General features: G+C 41.8%; 1 protein-coding gene across 10 annotated transcripts in view; it reads left to right on the top strand.

Annotated features, from left to right (window-relative positions):
• Nucleotides 1-19,517, top strand: part of ADGRB3 (adhesion G protein-coupled receptor B3) — a 626,613-nt gene that overhangs the window by 300,314 nt on the left and 306,782 nt on the right. For all 10 annotated transcript variants that reach the window (XM_039531243.1, XM_039531244.1, XM_039531245.1 and 7 more), the window contains 2 exons: nucleotides 2,866-2,967; nucleotides 3,415-3,521. In XM_039531243.1, coding sequence (XP_039387177.1) covers nucleotides 2,866-2,967; nucleotides 3,415-3,521 — 209 coding nt within the window. The remainder of the gene's footprint in view (nucleotides 1-2,865; nucleotides 2,968-3,414; nucleotides 3,522-19,517) is intronic.

Raw genomic sequence — 19,517 nt, 5'->3', positions numbered from 1 at the left:
ATATCTTGGGGCCAAGATGGCACACTGTAATACAATACTGTATCATCAGCAATCATAGGCAGAGAGGAGAAAATACACAGAAGTTGAGGGTTATTAGCTGAAATAGAAGTTAATAAAGCATGGGAAAAGACCTTTATGACATCTCCATATACGAATAAACTCAAGTGGCTCACTGACCAGCATCCTGGTGATCCTCAGCTACCGCAACAGTGTCAATTAACTAGCACTCAGACTGGAGAACCAAAATAGCACAAAGCCATCTGTCCAGCCCCTAATCCTGAGTTGCTCTGTGCTCCCCCAAGCTGTAGCTGAGGAGTGGAGCTCTAAGCTTCTAACACTGCAGAAAGTTCGAATTCTGTGAAAAAACACCCCCACACATGTAATTTAGCCACTACAAATAGAACCAAAATAGGTCAGTACTGTTCAGTCTGTTTTACTTCCTACTTAAAATACAGTACCTTGGCACACTTCCAAATAGTTGAAAGGACTCCACACATTTTCTACCTTCAACTCTCTCTCAAATAAAATGTCTAAATTACATTTGGCCACACACATATAAAATTCAGCATTTGGAAGAGGAAGGAGTTTGGCATGTGAAAGTAAGTCCTGAGGTGATAGACCACTTCATATGCCCTCTGTTCACTAATCTAAGTGTATGATCAATTAATGTATCAAAGGGCCTACATATCACCTACACATATGAAGTATTAATTCATGTGATACATTTTAGAGCCAGGTGATAAATTGGAGAATTATGTAATAACTTTCTAACCTCCTGAACAGTGTCAAACAGCCACTTTTCTTTTACTAGCCTTCTAGAGAAATATTCACTACTTCACTCCCAGACATGGAATTTCCCTAAAATGTCCATCAACCGAAGTATCATGATAGCTTTTCTATACATAAAATCATCCTCAAAAATATAAATGGTATTTTCTTGTACTGTTGCTTCTAAATGGGAACTCACACTTCTAACCCTAAAAGGCCTAGGAAAATTGATTTTAAACTAATGCAAATTTACCATATTTAAACTGATATAAAGATAGAATTTCTGTCCCAAAAGCATCCAAGCAACCTTTCACTCTGTAATTCTATATAATCTGTTTGAGTATTGGATGGAGTCTGAACTGGAATAAAACAGATTGAGCAAGTTTGTAAAGCCAGATTAGACATTATGTAGTCAATATGAAGGGGGAAGACCCCTACAAAAAAGAAAGTCAGTTGTAAGTCAGCACCTGGGTAAGCTGTGTCAGTTTTCAGAGCCCAAAGACCATCTTTCTTTTTTTTTCCCCACAAGGTTAAAGTATGACAGTAATTTGAACATGCTTATGTCACCAGATGTTCCCCATTTATCATGCATCCCTTGCTTTCCCCCCATTAGAACATTGGCCTCATGAGTTCACTTTTAGACTGCCTTATCTGACACAAATTAGCATTCTGGATAAGTGAAACAGCTCACTTTCTTAGGGTTTTGCCATTAAGGGATATTCTTGCTTCTCTAGCATCATCAACTTTCCTTGACTTACGATTCAGGAGTGCTGATGCCGAGGCAAATTTAGCAAGCAATTTTCAGAACGACTGTGATTCATATTAGTATCACTGAGCCATCTGCAAGGAGCTCTTTGTCATCCACAAAGACAGAGTTCACTGCTTCTGCATAGTTTTGTCAGTAGAAGTACAGGGAAAGGGCTGTCTTGTGGAAAAGGAATTGGAATTAAACTCAAGATACTGGGGTTCAATTCCTTCCTCAGCCATAGTTTTCCTGTATAACTGTGGTGAGTCCTTTAATCCCTTTGTGCCTCACTTCCCTATCTGGAAAGTGACGATAATTATACTTCATTTCTCTAACCCTTTATCTTGTCTAGCAAGCTCTTTGAGGAAGGGACTTATTATGAGTATATACCGCATTTAGTACAGAGGGCCATAGTTTCTACTCTAATACAGACAATGATAGAAGGAAAATATTCCCCATTTTTCTCTGCTACTCTTCAAATGATTTCAGCTGCTAGTGTTTTCCATCACTTCAAATGGTTAGACAGATCTGTCAAAATGGAGATTTTTTAGAGTTACTATATTCAAAAAAATACAAACTGGGAAACTACAACAAAAATACTGAACACCAAAAGGAATCTAGAAGTCTTGATTATGTGAAAATGCTACAAATGTAGTTTTCTTTTACCTTGTCCATATTTGCTAGTAGGAATCTGTTACCATGGGAATGTGAAAGTCATTTCCTTTCCTTTTAAAAACTTTTTTGTGATAATCAGTAAAGGTCATTTTGGCTTATAGCCATTCTGCTTCACATTATTGGCCTCACTCGCTAATACCACAATTGCGATGAAAGCCATTTCAAAAGAAGTAGTGACCTACTCTCTTGTTTCCAGAATATCTGCTTCACAATTGACATGCTTATCACATTTAATGTTTCAGCAATGGTTTTAAAATAATTGCTTTGGGTGCAACTAAAGTTTAAAAAAAAACCCACAAAAGCCTTAAAGAGTTTTCTGCATTTTTCATGCCCATTAACCATACTGATTTGCAACAGAGACACAATGTTTTAAATAGAAACTGGTACAATGTGGCATATTTTTAAAAGAGCTAATATTGCATATGTATGTATATAGGCGAGAGAGAGAGTAAATGCCACAGATTGTGAAATGAAAGCCCAGCAGGAAGAGAGATCCTACACAAAAATCAAAGGAGATCTTACATTTATGTGTTAAAGCATGTTAAAATGAGCCCCAAAAGACAACAATCGGCATTTCTCAGAGAGTATGGGGTTAAGGCTGAGGATATATTTTCTCTGATATGCAATGTATACATTTTACAAAAGCCTATATTCAAATACTCATTTTTCAATCACAGCACCTTACGAAATATGTCCTGAAGATTATTTGATGTCAATGGTGTGGAAAAGGACCCCAGCTGGTGACATGGCATTCAATCGATGTCCTCTCAATGCCACAGGTACAGTAGTACATCAAATTTACATGCTGACAATAGAGGGGGAAAAAACTGTTTTCTTTTTTGTTAAAACTGCCCTTCCACATGCGTTCAAACACATCTAACCGTTGCCCAGCTACTACACTGAAATATATAAACATATATAATATAATGAGTAATAATTAATTGCCAGGATGTATTAGGCAGTTTGCTGAAAATCAAGCAGATCATAAAGCCTTCTAATTAAAACTCGTAAATGCCAATTATATGACACAGCAAATCTGTTACAGAAACATAAGATATAAGTAAGAACATAACATGTATTGCTCTTTGAATGCTGCTGATGCTCATTTGCATGAAATTCTTTCTGTGTGTGCTCTAAAATAATATAGAACGTATCCTACATAGGCTTTGTTCACTCTGACTATTCTCAGTTATATAAATATTTTCTCTGTTCTTTATGACTCACAGGCACCACTAGCAGACGCTGCTCTCTCAGTGTTCATGGAGTGGCCTTCTGGGAACATCCAAGCTTTGCTAGATGCATATCAAATGAGTACAGACACTTGCAGCATTCAGTAGGTGCAAAGCCAGCTTTAGTACTTGCTCTGTTTATTTTTTGCTAATCATCACCATATAAGCATTTAACTGTTTACCCTTCAGTCAGACTTCTGATGAGGAAGAGGGGTGGGGGAGACTTGAGGAAGTATAATTTATATCCAATGTATATAATTGTAATCCTGTATATCTGCTGCTGTTTGAATGAAAGAGCTCTTTGTCTCACTGAAGCAGTGAAAAAAATGATGAAGGCCCCCTTTTTCATTGTTCATTGTATAAAGTTTTTATTGAGGTCCTGGGGGGTACAGGCACATATTTTAGATTTATTAGCAAATGAGATCGGAATAAATGAGATTTACAGGAATTCAACCTACTAAGGGCATGTTATAATACTTTAGATTTGTTGATTGCATGCTAGCAAGTGAGGAACTATGATGTCTCTTTGTGATATCAAATTCTGAACTTCCACTTTAGGTGAAATAAAAGGGAAAACAGTTGAAAGGTAAAAATACCGCACTGGATTGCAAACAAAATAAATAACTCCATGGAGAAATATGATATGCTTTTCAAACATACATAGAAAGGTTTCTTGACAAGATATAACATATAAATATATTAACAATGTCTTCCTAAATGTATTTTTTAAATTCTGTTTTTCCAGTTAAGGACTCTGCCAGGTCATTCCAGTGCAGGCAGAGCCCATTTTAAGATTCTCATGGACACTCATTTTTTTTTCTTCCCAAGATATATTTTCCTGACACCTTATTACTCCCCCTCCTCTTTCAAAGGTCACCATTAATGCTGCTCCATTAATCATTCAACAGAGGGGCACTAACAGCTGTGTGTTTGTGAAGGAATATGACTACTTCCCAGCCTCTCAACCAAGCGCAACACTCATGTAATGTGCTTAACAATCTGGTGGCTGAATCTGATTTCCCACCTGGAGGAGATTGTGATGAATTCCCCTGAGCTGCCTTTCTGTTTCATTAGATTCCAACTTAATTGAGACAAGGGATGCAGTTTCAGCGTTAGCCAACAGAAGCATTATTTTTAAACTCAGACAAGGAGAAAGCACCTGTGCTAGACCAGACCTCCCCTCTTCTGCATGCACCTGGCTGGGAGTTGTGGTATCCCTCTACCTTTCATTCAGGAGAGCAGAGCAAACAATGTGGCTTGTAATTATTTGCAATTAGGTATTTTTAAAGTTTTTAAAAAATGAAACATGTTTTCTGTATACTTAAAAATAACCTGCCAATTAATATCAATATGTTCTGTGCTAATTAATGCAAACCTACTGCAAACGAGTACTATAGTAGCCTCGATAAATACAGTATCAAAGTACTAGAGACAGGATCTTGCAGTATATGAAAAATGATGCAAACTGTATTTTGGGGACAAGTTCTGGAGACCTTTCAGAAATAAAGGAAAATTATGGGCTTGATTATAGCTGGTCCTTGCATGGCAGCACACATTAGAGCTATAGCAGGTGGCACAATGGAGTAAGGAGCCTCTGGTCCCTTCCTTCCATGACCTGCAGGACCACTGCCTGGAATTGCAGCCTTTGTGCTTGAAGGAGCAGAAGAGATGGTACTTAGTTGCTTTCACCTGGGTTCACCTCAATGGAAAAGTGGTGGGGACATGCTTCCACCCCTCCAAGCACCAGCTATGTTGTGCGCCTTAAAGGGATGTCAGAGATTACGCCCTCCCCCTGCACAACTGGGACGCTTCACTTTAAGGCAGAATGTCTCTCTGGGGTGAAGTGGCTCTGCATCACGCCTACTGCAGTGCCGTGGCTAAATGCTATGATTTAATCATGTATATTTTTGTATAAAACATCTTAGTAATTTCCCAGTAGATAAATAATGTGCTGCAAGTACCTTGGTTTCTTTGCTCTTTTCCTATTAGTGTGTTGCAGTTTAGACACACTTTACAGTGATTTCCATTACAAATGGACAGTTGCAGTGATACTTACATACTGCCTCTTCTTGAAATGGGAAATACTATAAATACTGCATATTTAACAACTGAGGATGATACATGTCCAGTTTTTAATAACATTCGCAGTGGTCTATTGTGTTACAAATATCTCTTGCCATGGAAATAATTCAGATCAGAAAAACTGATATTATTCAAAATTTTCGTATTGGTTCTGATTTGAGGTGAAATCCTGGCTCCACTGTAGGCATTAGAAGTTTTGCAATTGACTTCACTGGGGCCAGGACTTCACTCTTGGAGTTTTAAGTGTATTGTTTTGTTTTGTTTAAAAGTCTCCATTACTGGTGTGATGGCCTAGGCACATTCCTCACCTGAACAATTCAGTGCAGCAGACTACGGAATATCTGATGGGATTGTTAGCATTTCAAAATTCAATAGCTGTTAAAACATCCATGGCCTGATGGAATTCACTGAACCTATCATTTTGGAGCAAAGGCAAATAGAACAGCCACAAAACAAAACCTAGAATGTTGCATTCAGTGACATGTACAGAAGTTGAAGTGTTTCATATGAAATACTGAAAGGGTTAAACAAATTTTATCAGGTATACATGAAATAGAGCTGACACTTTTAGACTAAGTGTGTTTCTACACTGGGCAGTTAACCCAGGTGATTGGCACCTAGGCCTGAGCATCTGGGTTATCCTAGCCTGAGTGTGACCATTCCCACAGCAAAGCCATGCTCCTTTTACAGTATCCTTTCTGTTTCTGCACTCACCAGTGTGTGTTTAGGGGCATAACCCATGGTTCCTTGTGCGGAGATAAGTTCTTGTGGGAGAACTCATCTGTCCTTTTGGGGGGAATCATGGGAAGGGCATTAGAGGATTAGCAGGACTCACATGATTTTTCAACAGTGTGACTGTTGAACTTCCATGGGTTGCAGGGGAGTGGGACTATTGTGGTGTGGGGAATGACAGTGGATTCGCCACTACACAGCTCCATAAGCCTTATACATCCAGGCTGAGGGTATCAAAAGAGATTTACAGGAAAATCAGCTAACATGAGGGTATAAGATGAGCAGTGTCCCCATCTGAGCGTGCTACCAAAATCCCTTATTCCTTCCTGCTAGAAACTGTTGTCTGGTGCATGCCACCTTCCAGTCACTTTTAGAATTTTCATAACCTGTCTGTATCTGTTTTCAGCATTTGTAAAACAGGGATAATAATTAGAGCTGGCTGAATAATGGAACCAGTTATTCATGAATAACTTATCCAACATTTGGCACAAAACAATCATCAAATCACTTCAACAAACAATGTTTGACCATCTTAGACAGCTGGTTGAATAATGTGAAAAATCATTCACTGAATAATTTAAGGGACAAAAAGATGCCAAAATCTGTCAAATAAACTTTTGGGAAATGATTTGGTCAGCTCTCCTGATAATACTTGCAGAGCTTAGTGAGGATTACTTTTAGTACGACGCTATACTTTAAATATGTAAAAAGATAAATGCTATTCTTTGCCCTCTGCAATCATATGGTCCACAGTTCAGTCAATTACTTGCCCTTTTTCTGAACATGTTTTACATGTATTTTGTTATAATTGGAGTCTAGAAACACGCAACTAAAAATAGAGGCATTTGTTACTTCACTACCTGAAATTATCATTATATTGTTAATTTAGATTAGGAACATAAATATACATCAGAAAATACTAATGTAAAAACAAGATTCCCACAAAAAAATTGAAATATTAATTCACAGTAGTTGAAAATATTTTCAGAATATCTAAATACCAATTAACTCCTTTGAAAGATAATTTGTCATATCTCATTTACTGTCACGATGAGAAATTCCAAACTGAATTAATAGGAATTGTTGTTTGTCATGGCACACATGACTTTGAATCAAAAGACATGGCAAATACATGTGTTTCAGCTGTGGGAGACAAACTGCCATCTGACTTCTAGCTTGTGGTATGTCAGTGTTCAAAAACAAGTGTGTGACATTCTTTTTATTTCGAGGAGTTGCATTATTATGCATTAATTATTTTATATAACAGTATAAAAAGTACTCATTATTCTTGCCACAAGCTCATTCAGTAAAGAGGGCCAAATTCTAGTTTTCATTATGGTTTGTGGACAAGGGTATTAAGTGAATTGTAGCTTTTTAAGGCCAGAGAGGGACCATTTTGATTATCTAGTCTGAACTCCTTCAGAACACTGGTTATAAATTGAACTACAGCATATTTCTTAGAAAGATATCCCGTCTTGATTTAAAGTCTTCATATGATGGAGAATGCATCACAGCTCTAAATAACTTGTTTCAATGGTTAATTACCCTCACTGCTAAAAATTTGCACCTTATTCCTAGTCTGAATTTGTCTAGCTTCAGCTTCCAGCCATTGGATCTTGTTATGCATTTTGTCTTCTACATTACAGACCCCTCTACCATATACTACTGTCAATGCTCATCAAAACATTCACTGATATTAATGAAGGTTTGCGCAAAAGACCAGGGGTAGAATCTGTTTTTTATGTAATAACTAAATTTTGATTGCCATTTATTATTTTTCTTCATAATAAATTATTGCTTCCCCATCCTTCATTCTCTTTTTCTCCCTCTTCTCAGTCTTGGTGTGCTTCCTTTGTTCTCACCGCATTTCCTTCCTTGCTGCATTTTCCAGTTGAGTTGCTCCCTTTTCCATATTCTAGCCTCTAAAACAATCAAAAATAGATTCATAGATTCTAGGACTGGAAGGGACCTCAAGAGGTCATCGAGTCCAGTACCCTGCCCTCGTGGCAGGACCAAATACTGTCTAGACTATCCCTGATAGACATTTATCTAACCTACTCTTAAATATCTCCAGAGATGGAGATTCCACAACCTCCCTAGGCAATTTATTCCAGTGTTTAACCACCCTGACAGTTAGGAACTTTTTCCTAATGTCCAGCCTAAACCTCCCTTGCTGCAGTTTAAGCCCATTGCTTCTTGTTCTATCCTTAGAGGCTAAGGTGTTTTCTCCCTCCTCCTTATGACACCCTTTTAGATACCTGAAAACTGCTATCATGTCCCCTCTCAGTCTTCTCTTTTCCAAACTAAACAAACCCAATTCTTTCAGCCTTCCTTCATAGGTCATGTTCTCAAGACCTTTAATCATTCTTGTTGCTCTTCTCTCGACCCTCTCCAATTTCTCCACATCTTTCTTGAAATGCGGTGCCCAGAACTGGACACAATACTCCACTGAGGCCTGACCAGCGCAGAGTAGAGCGGAAGAATGACTTCTCGTGTCTTGCTCACAACACACCTGTCAATGCATCCCAGAATCATGTTTGCTTTTTTTGCAACAGCATCACACTGTTGACTCATATTTAGCTTGTGGTCCACTATAACCCCTAGATTCCTTTCTGCTGTACTCCTTCCTAGACAGTCTCTTCCCATTTTGTATGTGTGAAACTGATTTTTCCTTCCTAAGTGGAGCACTTTGCATTTGTCTTTGTTAAACTTCATCCTGTTTACCTAAGACCATTTCTTCAATTTGTCCAGATCATTTTGAATTATGACCCTGACCTCCAAAGCAGTTGCAATCCCTCCCAGTTTGGTATCATCTGCAATAAGCGTACTTTCTATGCCAATATCTAAGTCGTTGATGAAATTGTTAATGATGACATTGAAGTGTCATCACTGGGCATAAGAGCTAGAACTCTAATGACATCAGCTGCAAGTCAGACAGTTCACATCTCTGATTCATTGTTTCCACTGTCCACTGAGGAAGGTTACACTTCTTCAGTTCCAGTTTAAGTGAAACCTTACATTCTGAATACGTCCTGCAGTAAATATAAATACCTAAAGTGGGCTGGATCTGGCCTGGAAGCTGTAGGTTTGACCTCCTGGTGATTTATGGGTGCTTCTTACATCATTTAGATAAAGAAGATAATCAAGGGCCTATGCTTCAGAAATCTCTACAATGAATGGATCAGACTCCCTAAAGGAGCAGAATCAGAATCAGGACTAGCAGCCAGGAGAGTAATTTTGAAAGGAAGTCCCACCACCTACAATCAGTGAAATGCCATGACAGAGAATTGTCCTTTGCATCACAGCTGGACAGACTGGACCAGTGGGCCGCACGCAGCCCATCAGGATAATCTACTGGTGGGCTGCCAGACAGTTTGTTTACATTTGCATGGCCGCACACAGCTCCCAGGGGCTGTGGTTCGCTGTTCCTGGCCAATGGGAGCTGCAGGAAGTGGTAGCCAGCACATCCCTGTGGCTCCCACCGCTTCCCATAGCTCCCATTGGCCAGGAAGGGTGAACCGCAGCTACTGGGAGCTGTGGGTGGCCATGCAAATATAAACAAACTTTCTGGAGGCCCGCCAACAGACTACTCTGATAGGTATCAGAGGGGTAGCCGTGTTCGTCTGGATCTGTAAAAGCAACAAAGAATCCTGTGCGCCTTAACAGATGAGAAATGTTTTTTTTTGCACTCACTTTCTTCTTTCTAAAGACCATGCCATTTCACCCATTTCACCCACGAAAGCTCATGCTGCAAAACGTCTGTTAGTCTATAAGGTGCCACAGGATTCTTTGTTGCTTTTACTCTGATAGGCTGCATGTTGCCCACCACTGGACTAGACTCAAATTCTGGTAGCTATGCAGTGAGAGGATTACAGTGCCAAGAGTCTACCACTGAGAATATCTTGCAGCTGGTTCCTTTGAATAAACACCCACCTCTGAGACCAACAGCTTGAACACAGGTGTTGGGATGAGGAAATCGGGAAGAAGTATTTTTGATACCCTGACCAGCTCTACAGATGGTAGCCACATTAAACATCACCTGGAAATGAACTGGTGGCTAGTGCAGAACATGTAGGACAAGAGTAGAATGGTTTGGGACAGAAGAGCAATTACTCATCATAACCCTATGGGAGCTTTCTGGAAGGAATGGGTGAAACTACTGTGACCAATGATGCTCACTGATCTTAAAGAATCAACATTTAACCTCTGCCTGTACCCCTAAGAAAATGATCAGACACTAAAACTAGCAGTGACTCCACCACCAACCTCTCCAAGACTTAGAAAAGGGGAGTTACCATGAATTCATTGCTAGCTCAAATGACTTGTCCATGGGGACCATTAAAAACCTTCTCCAGAGCAAACATAGCTTTTGGAAAAGACAAGATAGTCTTGATAACATGTCACTGCTCCACATCAAAGATAGAGTAACCTGTGCACTTAAAGTGAAATTCCTTGAAGTGGCTCTTGGCCATTTAAAGACTGCATAATATGTGTATATTGTTCTGAAAATGCTAATAAATAGTGATGTCTATGAAAGCACATAATATGTCTTGCTTTCTGAATGTCATCAGAAATATCTGAAAATCTCTCCATTGTTTCTTATTTTCTAAATCTAACTTAAAGAATGAATGGAGCCCAATTTTCAAATTTAGATGACTAAAATTCCATATTTAGGCACTTAGATGCCAAACACTAGTATTTGTGTAATTAATCTCCTGGATCAGGCATGAATACATGAAAATCAGGCTCTTATTCTAAAGAGGAGATTAAGTTAGAAAAACAGTTAACTCTTGGGAGTCTGGGAGCAAAGATTCACATAAGAAATAACTGACTAGTTTCAAGTGATTAATCTAAGGCTGAAAGGGACCTTGATAGGTCATCTAAACCAGCCCCATATGCTGAGGCAGGACCAAAAATGCCAACACCATCCCTGACAGGTGATCAGCTAACTTGTTCTTAAAAACTTCCTATTCCAGTGCTTAGCTGTCCTTATAATTAGATATTTTTTCCTAATACCTAAACTAAATCTCCCTTGCTAGAGAGTAATCTGCTTGCTTCTTGTCTTACCTTCAATGAATATGGAGAGTAATTGATCACCATTCTCATTATCGCATTTGAAGACTGTTATCAGGTCCCTCTTCAGCAGGGGCGGCTCTACAAATCATGCTGCCCCAAGCAGCGCAGTCATGCCTGTGGCAGGTCCGCTGAGCTCAACCGGAGCCAAATGCCGCCCCCCCGGGAAACAGCCGCCCCAAGCGCCTGCTTGGTGCGCTGGGGTCTAGAGCCGCCCCTGCTCTTCAGTCTTCTTTTGTCAAGACTAAACACAACCAGCTTTTTTTAACCTTTCCTCATAGGTCAGTGCAATGGTGCGGCACTCACTCCTGCAGCACCTTCTGTTGGTCACCCTGGGAATTAGCTCTTTTGACCCAGCGTGCCCTCTGCAGGCTGGTGCCTCGCTGCCGCTGGCCCCCGTATCCCTCCCGGACCCAGTGCCCCTTAGCCTTGGGCACTGCCCCCTGGCAGTACACCTGCTCTCTGGGTCTCCCCACCCAGGGGAACCCCCACCCACTATCCTCACCTTGCCTCAGTCACCATCTAGCCCCAATCACTGAGGCAGACTGCAGTGTAAAAACCACTCATCACCAGCAAGGAGCGTTTGGACCAGCTGCCTCTGCTTACCCTGGGCTGCACCCTTGCACCCTGGTACCTTTGACAAGGCCGCAGCCTGGGTCTTTTCTGGGCAGGAGCTCCCCATATCCCTTGCCCTATTCCCCAGCCCTGCTCCCCTCAGGTACTCTGTTCAGCTTCCCAGCAGCCAGGCCCTTCTCCCTCTAAAGACAGAGAGAGATGGACTCTGCTCTTGGCCCACTGCCTTCTTATAAGGGCCAGCTGGCCCTGATTGGGGCGTGGCCACAGCTGAGCCTTCTTCCCCAATCAGCCTGGGAACTGCTTGCTCCCAGCCACAGCCCTCTCCTGGGCTGTTTTAAGCCCTCTAAGGCCCGAGTGGGTGACCACCCCGCTACAGTCAGGTTTTCTAAACCTTTTTCCATTTTTGTTGCTCTCATCTGAACATCTGAACACTCTCCAATTTGTCCACGTCTTCTTAAAATGTGGTGCCCCAAACTGGACAAAATACTCTGAGGCCTCACCAGTGCCAAGTAGAGCAAGACAATTACCTCCCTTGTCTTACATACAACGCTCCTGTTAATAACACCTCCCTTGTCTTACATACAACGCTTCCATTAATACCAGAGTGATATTAGCCTTTTTCACAACTGCATCACAATGTTGAGTCATATCTGTGATCCACTGTAACTCCCAGATCCATTTTAGCAGTACTATCACCTAGCCAGTTAGTGCCCATTTTGACTTTTCCTTCCCAAGTGTAGTACTTTGCACTTGTCTTTGTTGAATTTCATCTTGTTGATTACAGACCAATTCTCCAATTTGTCAAGGTTGAATTCTCCAAAGTGCTTGCAACCCCACCCAGTTTGGTGTCATCCACACATTTTATAAGCATACTTTCCACACCATTAACCAAGTCATTAATGAAAATCTTGAATTGTACCAGATAGACCTCTGCAGGACCCTACTAGATATGTTCTGCCAGTTTGACGGTGAACCAATTATAACTACTCTTTGAGCATGGTCTTTCAAACAGTTATGAATCCACCTTATAGTGGTATCATCAAGAACACATTTCCCAACTTTGCTTACATGAATATATTCTCATCCTAGTATATTGGGAATTATGCAGATGAATTTTTGCATATGAAAATGATAATATAGCCCATAAAATTGCTTTTCTTCTCCTTCTAGTTCATGCCATAATTTTGCTTTCACTTCCTGCTCAGCAATATTATTCACTATATTGCAATTGGTAGGCTGAAATATAATTTGATCAAACAAACTCTGAGGTGAATAATGATTTGCCTCAGCTGCAGCTCATTAGAACTGATTTCATTTTTTCCAAATTATATTACAAGGGCAGCTTATCAGCCAGTCAGTGTATTCCTCGATGAAATGACTGCTCTGCTTCCAGACAATGTATTACCTCCTCTGCGACTTTACTGGTTCATCTCTTTTTACGTGGTTGCAGGGTAGAGCTGACTCAGTTATTTTTGCAGTGATTTGAACTTGCAGTTCCCTTATTGCTGTTCCGAGGTCCCACTTGTACTTTAGTTCATGTTGAATCATCTTCCCATTACCAGGCTGTGGGCTCAGGAAATTGCAGCAGTAGACCCTGTTCTGTCACCTTCATAGCTTGGCAAGAGGTTGCAACATACGCTTTTCCCCTCATCTCTCAAAACACCTGATCAGTGCCATCCATGTTCCCCCTTTCCCTGGTTCCACATTTTGCTTCCACCGGGACCAGATGGCATTCACCGAAGAGTTCTGAAAGAACTCAAATGTAAAGTTGCAGAACTATTAACTATGGTTTGTAACCTGTCCTTTAAATTGGCTTCTGTACCCAATGACTGGAGGTTAGCTAATATAACGCCAATATTTAAAAAGGGTTCTAGAGGTGATCCCGGCAACTACAGACTGGTAAGTCTAACATCAGTACCGGATAAATTAGTTGAAACAATAGTAAAGAATAAAATTGTCAGACACCTAGAAGAACATAAATTGTTGGGCAAAAGTCAAGATGGTTTCTGTAAAGGGAAATCGTGTCTTACTAATCTATTAGTGTTCTTTGAAGGGGTCAATAAACATGTGGACAAGGGGGATCCAGTGGACATAGTGTACTTAGATTTCCAGAAAGCCTTTGACAAGATCCCTCACCAAAGGCTCTTACGTAAATTAAGCTGTCATGGGATAAAAGGGAAGGTCCTTTCATGTATTGAGATCTGGTTAAAAGACAGGGAAGAAAGGGCAGGAATAAATGGTAAATTCTCAGAATGGAGAGGGGTTACTAGTGCTGTTCGCCAAGGGTCAGTCCTAGGACCAATCCTATTCAACTTATTCATAAATGATCTGGAGGAAGGGGTAAACAGTGAGGTGGCAAAGTTTGCAGATGATACTAAACTGCTCAAGATAGTTAAGACCAAAGCAGACTGTGAAGAACTTAAAAAAAAGATCTCACAAAACTGATTGGGCAACAAAATGGCAAATGAAATTTAATGTGGATAAATGTAAAGTAATGCACATTGGAAAAAATAACCCCAACTATACATACAATATGATGGGAGCTAATTTAGCTACAATGAATCAGGAAAAAGATCTTGGAGTCATCCTGGATAGTTCTCTGAAGACATCCATGCATTGTGCAGAGACAGTCAAAAAAGCAAACAGAATGTTAGGAATCATTAAAAGGGGGATAGAGAATAGTACGGAGAATATATTATTGCCCTTATATAAATCGATGGTACGCCCACATCTCGAATACTGCGTACGGATGTGGTCTCCTCATTTCAAAAAAGATATACTGCCACCAGAAAAGGTTCAGAGAAGGGCAACTAAAATGATTAGAGGTTTGGAACGGGTCCCATATGAGGAGAGATTAAAGGGGCTGGGACTTTTCAGCTTGGAAAAGAGGAGACTAAGGGGGAATATGGTAGAGGTATATAAAATCATGAGTGATGTGGAGAAATTAGATAAGGAAAAGTTATTTACTTATTCCCATAATACAAGGACTAGGGGCCAAATGAAATTAATGGGCAGCAGGTTTAAAACAAATAAAAGGAAGTTCTTCTTCACGTAGCACGCAGTAAACTTGTGGAATTCCTTGCCTGAGAAGGTTGTAAAGGCTAGGACTATACCAGCGTTTAAAAGAGAACCGGATTAATTCATGGAGATTAAGTCCATTAATGGCTATTAGCCAGGATGGGTAAATAATGGTGTCCCTAGCCTCTGTTTGTCAGAGGGTGGAGATGGATGGCAGGAGAGAGATCACTTGATCATTACCTGTTAGGTTCACTCTCTCTGGGCAGAGGCGGCTCTAGGAATTCTGCCGCCCCAAGCAGAGCGGCGCGCTCTGGCGGTCGCCGGTCCCGCGGCTACGGGAGACCTCTTGCAGACATGCCTGCGGAGGGTCCGCTGGTTCCGCGGCTCTGGTGGACCTCCCGCAGGCATGCCTGCGGATGCTCCACCGGAGCCGCGGGACCAGCAGACCCTCCACAGACATTTCTGCGGGAGGTCCACCGGGGCTGCGGGACCAGCGGACCCTCCGCAGTCATGCCTGCGGGAGGTCCGCCGGAGCTGCCTGTCGCCCTGCCGGGAAAATGCCGCCCCAAGCGCGTGCTTGGCGCGCTGGGGTCTGGAGCCTCTGGGGCACCTGGCATTGGCCACTGTCGGTAGACAGGATACTGGGCTAGATGGACCTTTGGTCTGACCCAGTATGGCCGTTCTTATGTTATGTTCTTATGTTCTTTCATTTCCTGTCTCTGGCTCACCACTGTGCTGAACAAAATGAGGAAGTTGCCAGCAGGTGAAGAAAGAGAAAAAGAGGATCAAGAAAAAAAAGGCAACTACTGGCTACAATTTAGCAACTACAACTATGCGGAGAGAAAACCTATGGTGGAGAATTCTCCCTTTCTCCCTAGCCCCATTCTGGAAGAGGAATGGACTTAAAGGAATGGAGAAGTCCAGCATTGGCTCATTTCTCTTACCCTCTTTTCACCCTTTCTTGGCAGAGTATAGTATTGATGCAGAGTTTTTCCTTACATATGAGCTTCAGAATCTGGTACAAAGAAATGTAAAGATGAGCTCTTCCTGTTTCTTGGCAAGTAATTCCTTTGAAGTCTCATTTAATCCCTCTAATACAGCGGTTCTCAAACTTTAGCAACCCGAGGACCTCCATTTTGATTTAACATTTTTGGGGCTCCCTAAACCCCCATGCTCAGCCCCAAGCCCTACCCCCACTCCACACCTTCCCCCAGGACCACACCTCTGCCCCACCTCTTCCCACCCCCCTCACTCAGTCCATCCTCCATCCCTCCATCGCTCGCTCTCCTCTACCCTCACTCACTTTCACCAGGCTGGGGCAGGGAGGGTTGCATGCAAGAGGGGGTTCTGGCTTTGGGAGGGAATTTGGGTGTGGGGGGTGAGGGGTGCGGGCTCTGGGAGGGAGTTTGGGTGCAGGCTCTGGGCTGGTGCAGGGGGTTGGGGGTGTGGGCTCCGGGTGGGCAGCACTTACCTTGGGCGGGTCCCGAAAGTGACTGGCACATTCCTCTGGCAGTGGCTCCTAGGCAGGGGGTGGGTAGGGGTCTCCATGTGCTGCTTCTGCCTGCAGGCGCCGACCCCGCAGCTCCCATTGGCTGTAGTTCCCTGCCAATGGCAGCTGCAGAGTTGAAGGTCGGGTCAGCGGCAGCGTGTGGAGACCCCCCTGCCCTCCCTCCCCTAGGGGCCGCAGGGACGTGCTGGCCGCTTCCGGGAGTGGCACAGAGTGAGGGTAGGCAAGAAGCCTGCCTTAGCCCCGTTGCGCCACCAGACTTTTAGCACCTAAAATCTCCTGGTTTGGAGTTAAGGGAGGAGTTGATCAGCATTGTCCACAGAACCCCGGAGTACCCTCAGAACCCCACAGTCCCCAGTTTCAGAAATGCTGCTCTAATATACATTCAAATTAGTACAAAAATAAATGTTCCCTCTTCCCCTCCAAGCTCTATGTCCCCTCTTTCCTCTAGAAATCCGACATTAAAAGAAAGCCTGACGGCAAAAAAGACTGACCCCTGCTTTGGCCCCTGGGATGGCAGTATGAAAGGACCAGAAAGGCATAAAAGGGCCCTAAAAGCCCTGACTCTGGCTGTGGGAAGATTCCCCAATGTGGGTAACCCAGAAAGCTGCCTCCTGAGGATCCCCTCACAAGCCCAGGTGTGCTGAGGTGAGGCTTAGGGATTGGAACACAGGGCTGTGCAGGAGATACTGGGTAGTCCTGGGCATCTCCTCTAACTTAGACAGGCCTCCAGGGCATTCTGTATTACAACAAGCACCTCGCCAGTCCCCAGGGCAGCCAGGATCTGGGGGGTGCAAAGGTGGTTGAAATCACCAAAGCCCCTGCATCTCCTTGCCTTTCTTCCCTTCCATTTCTGTACCTCCTCTCTTTAAATCCCACGTAACATCAATAAGGTTTCCTGCCTCTCTTTAAATCCCACGTAACATCAATAAAGTTTCCTGCCTAACCATCCCCAATCCCTCTGATCATGTCTGCTTTCCAAAAAAAAAAAAAAGTAAAGTGAAGTTTTCTCCTGTTGTTTCTGCCGCTGCTCTCTAATGCTGAGTTGTGCTACAGCAGTGATCAGCTCTGAGTGCTCCCTGATCACATTGATATTCTGAGCCAACCAACACTGCAGCCGACAGGTGAACTCCACTACAGAGGGGAAAAGAAAGATGAAGGCCATTTAATAACTAGATAAAGAAAGCCCTCATGCAGTTGTTCCTTAAAGTCTATCACCACAGTAAAACTGTTCACTGTAATGTACCTTGCAGAACGATTTCAGGAATTTGGCTAGGTTCTTGGAAAACAATGGTTACAGTACATTACACTTAACATAATCATCCCTCTGTTACCTTTTGCTCTCCCCACCTGTTTGCTGTTTCTCCCTGTTGTCTCTCATCTTGTACTTAGATTGTAAATTCTTTGGAGCAAGAACCGTATTTTTGCTGTGTATCCAGTGTGCCATGATGGAGCCCCAATCTGATTTATGGTCTCTGGACACTACTGTTATATAATAATAATGTACTCAAATTGGGCCAAATTCTGATTACCTTGTACACACAAACAAGGTGACTAGGATTTCAACCACCACATCAATATATAATCAGATAAATGCATAATTTACCTATATTAACGAGAGAGAGAGAGAGAGAGAGATTAAGGAGGATTCCCGATAAACAGGATGTACTGTGTAAAAAGAAAGACAAATTATTTGAAGTACATACCCTCGCTATACCCCCCAGCTTTGGCAGTTCCCTCAGTATGGAGATCCATGAGAGACTAACCCCCCCAAGCAATACTATGTCTGTCATAAAATGAAAACAAACCTTTCAGATTCCTCATTCTCTTTCCCCTCAACTCCTGCTCCTGTCAACTTGCATTATACATAGATAATGCCAAAACTTAAAGATATACCCTCTGGTTTAAAAAAAACAAAACCCAACCACCTCTCACACAGCATTCCAATGTGAGTTGAATTAATCACAGGTAACTGCGATTCTAAGTGGCAATACTTAAAACATCATATAAATGCAGTTCAACAAACTCAGTGACAAATTGAACAAGAAAAAATATGAAAAACAAAAGAAATGGAACTTCTTTTTGTGATTGTGTCCCCCAGAGCCATTTTTCCACTACCGGAGAAAAATCCTACAACCTTCCTATTCATAAATTTTGTGGGAGAACTTAAATGTAGAAGCTTAATCGTGGCCATTTGTACTAAGGAATGCATCAATGCATGCCCCCTAAAAATCAATTACTATATTTGTGCATTCGTATGTAGTAGTCAAAATCAATCCTAGGGGAATGCAGCTGCACATGATACTTCTTTGATGGCCAAAGCTCTAGGGTGAAATTAGTGGCAATAAAGCAATTAATAATAGTATAATAAAAAGAAGACTGTGGAATGGGTGAGAGTTGTAAAAATCTCTTGAAAGCCTCCTACTGGGGGATAGAGGGAGGGCAATTAGAATTTAGAAGCTCTCTGGGCAATTCTCATTCTTCATCTAACAATATACAAGAGCAGCACTGGCAGTGGCTGATTTTCTGAGATTTTCTGCAACATGCACTGTATAGTAATGGCTGAACACATACAGATTGTTTGGTTTATATGCAAAGATTCAGTTTGCCAGTGAACTATGTATGTTGTGGGGCGGCATGTATGCTCATACACTCTTTTTTCTTTCAATAAACTGTTTTGGTAACTGAATGACACCGTGGCAGAAATGCTCTATACAGTGAAAACAATTCTCCTCTTATTTATACCAGTGTAAATCAAGAGTAAGTTCACCACAGACAATAGAGTTGCACTGGTGTAAATCTGATGCATGTGAGAGGAGAATCCAGTAACTCCACAGAACAGATGCAGTGGCAGTTTCTACATTTTTCTTCCAGTGAGCTTCCAGTCATAACTGTGAGGGACCACATTTAGAGCAGTGGCTCTCAACCTTCCCAGACTACTGTACCCATTTCAGGAGAGTCTGATTTGTCTTGCATACCCACAAGTTTCACCTCACTTAAAAACTACTTGCTTACAAAATCAGACATAAAAATACAGAAGTACACTAGTAGTGAAAAATTGTCTACTTTCTCATTTTTACCTTATAATTATATATAAAAAAAATTGGAATAT

This window comes from Mauremys reevesii, linkage group 3 (assembly GCF_016161935.1).
Source record: "Mauremys reevesii isolate NIE-2019 linkage group 3, ASM1616193v1, whole genome shotgun sequence".
Lineage (NCBI taxonomy): Eukaryota > Metazoa > Chordata > Testudines > Geoemydidae > Mauremys > Mauremys reevesii.
This window is presented reverse-complemented; position numbering and strand designations above follow the sequence as displayed.